The sequence below is a fragment of the Scomber scombrus genome, chromosome 14, assembly GCF_963691925.1.
Source record: "Scomber scombrus chromosome 14, fScoSco1.1, whole genome shotgun sequence".
Taxonomy (NCBI): domain Eukaryota; kingdom Metazoa; phylum Chordata; class Actinopteri; order Scombriformes; family Scombridae; genus Scomber; species Scomber scombrus.
Window position 1 is genome coordinate 11,706,677 of NC_084983.1, and position 9,073 is coordinate 11,715,749.

General features: G+C 40.2%; 1 protein-coding gene across 1 annotated transcript; it reads right to left on the reverse strand.

The window, feature by feature from the left end:
- Window positions 1–656: 656 nt before the first annotated feature.
- On the reverse strand, window positions 657–8,225 carry LOC133994171 (transmembrane protein 47-like). Its single transcript, XM_062433388.1, has 3 exons — window positions 7,934–8,225; window positions 4,993–5,133; window positions 657–1,629 (listed from the first exon to the last, which is right to left on the reverse strand). Exons 1-3 carry the CDS (start codon window positions 8,148–8,150, stop codon window positions 1,448–1,450), a joined length of 540 nt encoding a protein of 179 aa, XP_062289372.1. The 5' UTR covers window positions 8,151–8,225; the 3' UTR covers window positions 657–1,447.
- Between the last annotated feature and the right edge of the window lie 848 nt (window positions 8,226–9,073).

The following is a 9,073-nucleotide window of genomic DNA, read 5'->3' on the forward strand; positions in this document are numbered from 1 at the left end:
CTGCTGTAAATATTGTCCGCACCCCCTGGGAACTTTTCACACGGCTGCAGCTACTGAAATTGTTTATTTGATGATGTTTCTTTTCCAGAGATTCTTTAACCAGCTGCTGCAGTTCAGACTCTGTGGAGTAGAGGAAGTGTGTGCAGAGACTTCACACCAGGCTGCTTAAGTGTGGCAGTGCCTTCTGTTTTACTAAAAAACATGCACAAATAAAAATAAATAAATAACATTTTAAAACCTACTGATCTGCAAACAAAAAGCAAAAAAAACCAACCCTTTGGTTTTTAATATTTTGTTCTATATATATTAAAAGCAGCTGTATATTTTGTATGCCTTCAAGCACATTCATCCTTTACACTATAAAAATGCCCCAGATAATAAATCATATGAAGAAGTAGCAATAAAATAGAAAAACATGTCTTGTGGTTGGTGTTAACAAATGTTTTCTATTTTAGCTGCAAGCTCGCACCTGGTAATACCACTTAATAAAAATAAACGGTGGTGGGTCTCTGAGGAATGTGTGCTCTGTGTAATAAAAGTGGTTCCCATTTTGCAGTTTGGTCCAAAAAGGGGGCACCATTTCTGTCAACAGTCAGAGTTTTTGAACCATTGGGGACATCATAGTAAATCTGCAACAATAATTCACACTCCTAATATTCCCAAAAACTACAGTTGTTTATTCTGGATTTTCCTTCATGTAGAAATACTTTGTACAAATTTACATTCTTCATTTGAGACAAACTGCTGTGAGTTTCCAAACAAATTATCAACACTCGATAGCTCCAGCGTATATCGAAGCTGACTAATTTACACTTCTAATACCAGAAGGCTTTGCGTTACTAGATATGTTTCAGCTAGAACACATGGAGGGAGAAGTTCAGGTTTTCAATATTAATAAAGTGGAAAATGATGCCATAAATACATTAAAAACAAGCTTTTGCTCGTGAAATGCTACAAAAATAATAATTAAAAAAAAGGAATTGTGGGAGTACTGTAAATCAATCCCTTTCAATATTCAGCCACTGCACACTCAGGTCTCTGCTGAGAATCCACTGTTCTGTTTCTCTAACAATAGAGATCCAGGTCAAACCACAGTGGAAACGTCCAGCATCAGCGGCTCGTGCCTGTCCAGAAAGCTCTCCGCGCTTCAGCTTTGCCACCTCACCCCGATACCGGCAGGGCTGAGGGACCCGCTGGCTGCCTGGAAGGAGGAGGGGGTGAGGGGGTCCTATTCATACAGCCCCGGCCTAAATTAGGCCTTCACAACCTGTCTAAAAATAACAGAGAGGGCAAGACAGCGAGAGGAAGAAAGAGATGCGGTCTGTGCTCACATGCGCATTGGCCCGTGTGCAGAGTGGAGAAATGTAGCACACCTCCTGTATGGGAATCTGTCAGTGTGTGTGTGTGTTTATGTGTGTATTTCCAGCGGCGGCAGTTGCAGTGGGACTCAGTACATTGCATCCTCGTATATGTCCGTCCGCAGGCAGAAGAGGATCCCTCCGCCCAGCATGAAGATGGTGGCTCCCCAGCCGAGCCCGTAGCCCCAGTTGAACTCATGATATGTCTGCAGAACTGTTCCATCAATGAATTTGATTGGGTAGAGGATCAGAGCGCAGGCCTGAAGAACCACTAGAACCAGAAGAGAATCAGAAATGAGATATTGTGCACTGAAAATCATTAAAAGGCAGAGCTCTCACTGTTTCAATTTTTATTTCTTGACTTAACACTAGAGCAGAAACTATCAGCTGTGTAATTAATTAGTCAATTGACAGGAAATTAGCAATATATTTTTTATTAACTGATTCATTTTTAAAGTCATTTTTCAACAAAAACAACAACAACAAAAAACAAACAATCCCAAGTTCCAGCTTCTTCTTTGTAAAGATGCTGCTTTTCTTTTTTTTATGTGACAGTACATTTAATATATTTGGGGTGTTGGGCTGGTGGTTTACTCCACACTTTGACATTTTATAGACCAAACACATGTCAGTTTATTGAGAAAATAATAGCCAGCTCAATCAATAATGAAAATAATCATTAGTGGAAGCTCTACATCATAAATATACCACTACTACTATCTATATTACCAATACTACAATTGCTCCACTATTGCTATAAGTACTCACAGCACCGTCACTGCTCATGCTTAATATGCAGTTGTTTTAAAGGATCACATGAATCAAGAGTAAAGACTATGGAACCTAGATAAGTATAATTACATTGGACCATTTTGACATGTTCCTGTTACCCACTCAAAGTTTACATTGTTATCCCTGTCACGGAGAATCTTTAGAGGGGCTCACTGATGACGAGATCATCTGAAGCAGCAGAAACCCTGACATGAAGAAGATAATCACTTTATATAACTAATCTCTAGTTACTTTCAGTGACTTTAAGCTCTCTTCGCAGACATTGAAACACTTCCTATTCCCTTTTTTATACTTCGCCGTCTTTTCATACCCCGTACCATTTCTGCCTTCACAGCAGTACGTTCACATTCAAAATGTATCTTTTCACACAAGCATTAACATCAAATGTTTTTGACTTGAATACTGCTTTCATTTTACTAAAGGTTTGTGACGAAAGCACCAAAATACTCCTAGTTCAGGCGAGGGATGATGAGACAAATGCGAATGAGGATTATTTTAAAAAGGAACGATGACATTTGTAAAAAGGAGAGTTAACATATAAAAGATTAAGTAGCATTATGAAGAAGCAAAAATAGCAGGATTATTCACAGAAGCAGGAACAGACTGGGGAGTAAAACTGATTTGTGGAAATATTAAGAATCTGAGCAGAAATGCAAAGAGGATTAAAGTGCAATAAAAGATCAGGTAAAAGTAGAACCCACAGTATTTTCAGTTATAGAGCAACTTGTACCGGCACAGTGTCAAAAAACATAATATGGTGGCAATAGTTGTTGTAGGATTAGTAGTAAAGGTGGTGGTAAATGTAGCAGTGATGGAGGTTGTAGAAACTGTATCAATAATACAAATACTGTAGTATTTAAGTAGTAAAATATGTGTAGTCTTGATGCATTTTGTTGAACACAATGTAAAAATAATAGTAATAATGTAAGTTTGAACAGCATTTTTAAAGTGAGGACCAAAACGTTCTTTTCCAAAACTGAAGTGCAATAACAAGAGGACAGATATATTTTAGTATAAACTCTGATATTTCCATTAAAAGAAGAAAAAGGCTTTTTAAGGAAACAGTCTCTATATGACACACCTCCCTGTGGTGTCTTGCTCAGTGACAAGGACTCTTTTGAAGTGGGCTGTCTTTAACATCGCTCATTGTTCCGAAGCATTTCCGCAATCCCAAAGTCCCAAAAGCCCATATGGTTCCTTATTGTTGTGAAATGTGGAACAATTTCTAACAATTGTCACCATTCTTTTGGCCTTGACATCACATCAGGAAAATGACTCAATAACTGTGAATCCCTTTCCTTTTAGTCACTCATGAACTCCCGGTGGTACAAGGGTTTGCGTCAGGGCGAGTGTGCCATCAAAGGTGGATTCTCAAACCACTGACTTTAGTTCATTTTGCATGCATGCTAGGTGACTCTCGGGGAAGGGGACTTTGTGTAACTTTGGCTCCACCTTTCCTTCCTACAGGACCGAGGAGTGGATGTGCAGGAGGAGCGATGGCAGCCCAAGAATGCGGCGGTGTTGATGGAGCCCAGACTGAGCTCGCAGCCTGCTGAGGTCATATTTCTGGACAGAAAATAAATACCACACAGCCACAGTCCTGCCAAGGGGCGTTTAACAGAGTCCAACCCCTCTGCTGCTGCTGCTGCTCAGTTGAGGACTGCGTGCCTGTATGGAGGCCTTATTCTCGCAAGGCTCTTAAAGCAATTACACACAGGAAAGGATAACACTGCATTCCCACGTTTTTCAGTCAATGGCTAGCAGTCAAAAGCACAGCCATTAAGTTGACTGCACACTGTGGTCTTTTATGGCTGATGTTTTCATAGACTGAACAAGACAAAAATACCTTAAAGTTCATTCCCCCCTTTAAAACTAGATCTATACATCTGTTCATCCAGCTCATCTCGCTGTCGTTCTATATATATTTCCCCATCAACCTATGTAGTTTGTGCTTAAATATTTGGTGTCAACAGAAAACTTGGATCTTAGGTAAATTTAAAAATAAACTTATGTGGCTTTTCACCATGTCTTTCCACACAATATGAGTTTGAAATGATGGAAACGTATGAGTTTAACATAAATATGGGACGGACAAACTAGTCTAAAGGCATGTATGATGTAAAACTGCAGGAGGATCTGTGATGCATAACAGGACTTTCTTATATAATTCCTATTTTGGAAACTGGCAAAACTAACTGGGCATGGGTTAAGTAGTGGTAAGTGGTTAGTGTTTCATCATTGTTAAAAGTAAAGTAAGCACAGGCTATGAGTCCGTTATTATACTATCTGTATAGCAAATGGAACAATGTGCTCTGATTGCTGCTAAAACTAAACCTTTCATTTTAATTATATGTTTTATAGATAGATCCTCCCCCGCCAGTGTCAAAATTTGGTTTCACCCAAAGGACCTTCTCACAAAGCAAGGAGATGTGCAGTCCAACTATAAGGCAGCGCTGGCTGAGGAATCTGTGGCAGGGTTTTTTTCCCCCCCCCGGTGACTTCACTTTGTTGGTAAGTCTGAAAATTCTGCGGCTGCTTTTTCTTGGCCCGTGAGCGAGCAGCCCTAGAGACTCCACACCACAGAAAAAGTGAGCTCAACCAACAAGCCTCATTCAGCTGCTTCTTTCCCTCTGCACCCTTCTATTTAATGTGAGCACTGGAACAAAACAAAAAAAACCTTGTCTACATGGAAATGGTTGTGGTTGTGGTGAATACATATGTATTTCCTTTGTGTTACCAAATGTGCGTGAGCGTGGTGTTTTGGAACATTGGATAAATATTCATATGGGGTGGAAAAAGTGCAGCCGCTTTCAGAACTGTTGCTTGAGAAGAGGTGACGTACCTGCAGTGAAGAGGAACACAGCCACGGTACGGTAGTGCCGTCTCTGTGTCCCTTTGCATAGGGAAATGAGGGCCACCAAGAAGGCCACCAGGGTTGCCACGGCACCGGCTCCGAGCAACACCAGGGTGGCAATCTGCCAGTCTGCAGGATGGGACACACGCAGGTTAGAGAGGAGCATCCCAACAAAAGCTCAATTAACAGGACAGCCTGGCTGAATTGAAGCGCTGTGTTGACAAACACAAAACAAGAGCTAATCCCACAGAGAGAAGTGAGTGAAGCAGAATGAACTCTGACCTACACAACAGACTGGCTCCATCCGGAACACAACAAGATCCTGATTAGTAAATATGCAGAATGTACCTGATTACAAACCGTTGTATATACATGGATGTTTACTCATCTTAAAACTGACAATTGAAATTGTATGTACAGTATTTTAAAAAGACAAAGTACACTAAAAATAACTCATGTAATGAATCGTAGTACAGTACTAGAGTTTCTCCTTCATAGTTTATTGTATTTCTATTATGGCTCCAGCTAATAATTATGTCCCTTATTGATTGATCTGTTGACTGTTTTCTCTTCTTTTTTCCACAACCCAAAAATATTCAGTTGATTCTCATAGAAGACTAAAGAAACCAGAAAATGTTGATATTTGACAAGGTGGAAACAAAGGAAAAGAAAGCTCTAATTCCTATAGATTTTTCCTTATAAATGAAGTTAGTAATCATCAAGATTTCTATTGTTCTATTTTGGTATAATTGTTACTTTGGTGTTTTTTTTAGAGAAAATATCACGTGTGTTCAGTTATGTCTCCTTCGAGGTTTCGGTCGATAAAGTTGGGGGTTTCCTTGGCTGCCAGCATTTTCCGCGGTGACTTTTTATACTGCAAATTTGTCCAGTTTACTCCAAACAAACTACTGGAAAAGTAAAAATTGCTACTTCCTATGCGTCAGAGGATTCATCCCTGGAAAGACCTACACAACACGTTTTTAAAGCATTTCAATCTTCCATTCTTTCCCTGCATTGTTCATTCCCTCTTTGATGTCCCTTGTGTCAGTGTCAGAAGAAAGCCTGACCTTAAAGGCTTGACTGAAAAGGAGAATTTGCATTAGATGAAGCTAACAAGCTCAGCGAACAATTGTCAATGGGTGTGTCTCTCTCCGCTGAGCTCCTGATTCACTGGTCTTCAGGATGGTAAAAAGGAAACATTTCCCCAATGACACATCTGACCTCCATTTGATTCAGCCTCAAGCACAAGAAGACATATTCTCCACAGTATATTTCTTCTACCATCTTTAATCCATTATGTGGTTATAATTTTGGTTGTGACTAATTAAAATCATCTCTACAAAAGATTTATAAAACAGCGCATCTTCTTCTCGAGAGTATTACTCACTGAGATTGTAAATTAAATTGTGTCCACCAGATTACATCACTCTTGGAATTGGAGTATGTGCATAGGAAATCTGCTTTGCCTTTTGGTGAACTGCCCCTTTAACCTCCACACACACACACACACACACACACACACACACACACACACACACACACACACACACACACACACACACACACACACACACACACACACACACACACACACCTCCACTGTTGCTTTAATGAGGTCTGCAGACACTCAAAAGCGACAAACCCGCCTCCCATTGAGCCCAACACATTCCACAATATGAGAGAGCGGTCTTTCACACCGAGGCAGTTTCCTTTAAATTCTTTGTGGCTGTTAATGTGTGTATGTATGTGTGTGTGTGTGTGTGTGTGTATGTGTCTGTGTTGGTAGTGAAATTCGATCAAAGGTCAAAGTTAAAAGTCAAAGTTAATATACTTTTGTCAAACACAATGGTTTGTCTTAAATGTTTGTGTTTTACTGCTATTGTAATACTTACTATGTAAGAGATGAAGCTCCAGCTAATAAGTCAGCCAAAGCTACTGTACAAGCCAGCAGCCAAATGCTGGTAAATCTGGTACATTTAATGCGGATTTCCCCCCCTGGTGGGGTCGTGGGGAGCACAAACACTCCTGTCATGTGGCCTCTCTGCTGGACAAAAGGCAACCTGGTGGGTCCAGGCCTGGTGAGGTGGATGGTGGGGAAGATGCTGGATGTGTCTCTACATATTCACTTAAAGCCTTCTGGTGGTTGGAGTGGATTAACTTTGTATGCACCAAAAGTGATTATGTTTAGGTTTCTAATACAAGTTTCCCTTTGTTCACATAAAAACTGACTTTTTATTCATCTAAAAAAGGGTCACTCATATGATGGAATCAACATTTATATAGAAAAATGATTCACTATCACTTTGTTGATTGATTTGTTGTTAAAAAAAACAAACAAAAAAAAACACAACCCTGAAAACAAAATGTCAATGAGTCAATTAAACTCAAACTCAGTCACATCCTCCTTGCTCATGAGTCAAATCTTGTTGGCATCACAATCATGTTTGTCGTAGTGAAGCCGCGTCACTGTTCTGGTATGAAGAGGGACTTTTATCAGCATGAGAAACCCTGAATGCCTGATCTGCTGGACAGAGACCAAAAAAGCCAACTAAAACAAACCCATGACTGGGAGATGATGGTGGTCAGAGCTGCCTCTCTGCTTATATACAAAAACAACTAATATGGATGTGCAACCTTTGCGACAAATCAAAAAACAAGACATTGATAACAGTTACTGCACACTTATTACGCGTTAAAATATTAAGTCTGAGGGTTTTTTTGTCCAATAAAAGTGCTTTATTGCCACAGTTTTAGCAATACTACAACTTTCAAACACATCTAACTTGTCCTGCATCATCCTGCATTGTGTAATAACATATTTAACTGTTTTTTTACTTGAACTTAATATTTTCATAAAGTCTTTCTCCAACACAATAACCACATCCTAACGGTGAGGACAAAGAGTTGAACACAACAGATGTTTTCTCACCAGATGTGAGGGTGGAGAAGCAGCTCCACTCAGCCTCCCCCGTCGGGTCCCGTGCCTCAGACTGGGAGCAGGACTCCCACAGGGACAGGGAGAAATGGTCCGCAGTGACCCAGGCTGGACTCAGCAGAGCCACCACGTCCAGACACAGCGCCAGGAAGACGCACAGCAGAGCGATGAGCTTGAAGGGCCGGAACACAAACACTTCGTCCACAGACATCTTGTCATTAACAAGGCGACACCGCCGCAGGTCAGTCAGCTGCTGCAAATGAGCTCAAATCAGAGGGTCCGCGCGCGTCTAGTCCCACCATAGCACGCGCTCGCTGCTTTTTGTGTGTGCGTGCGCGTCCAGCTGGAAGAGTTTAACTGGAGGTTTCCGGTACGTTTCAAATTAATGGTGCTTATGTTAGCCATGCCATAAAATGAGTTCAACGTGATCCCAGAAACAATTATAAATTCATTTAGAAAATGTAATTTTATTGCATTTTTGGTGCATTTTATGCATGAATAGTTAGGATATATAAATACATTTTTAAATTTTTTAAATTTATAGTACCCTAATGCAAGGACGTGTGGTTGTATTTGAAAATGAATAGTGTATGATTTACTTTCTTTTCTTTCTTTTTTTTTTGCAGCAAACGTTTTTAGTTGCTATTCTTTAATCCTGGTCCTGGAGCAGCCCTGCCTTGCATGTTTCCCCTCTTCCAACACACTTGATTCAAACAATCAGCTCATCATAATTTCCTAGTGAGGAAAAAATGAGCATAAAAAAAGAAATGTGGAATGAACTGTAACCCAGGAACCCAGGAGCAAGATTGAAAAACACTGCTATATTGTCTTTCACAGGTCCAAAAGAAACTAAAAGAGAGAACAGGAGAATGGATACTACTATGAGCCTCCAATGAGAACATGATGCAAGTCTGAAATAAAAGGTTATTCAAATCTAATCCCAAAGATAAGTTATATTTATTTATTGGCTATGTTTTTTGTTTTGTGTGTGTGTGTGTATGTGTGTGTGTGTGTGTGTGTGTGTGTGTGTGTGTGTGTGTGTGTGTGTGAGTTTGTGTGTGTGTGTGTGTGTGTGTGTGTGTGTGTGTGTGTGTGTGTGTGTGTGTGTGTGTGTGTGTGTGTGTGTGTGTGTGT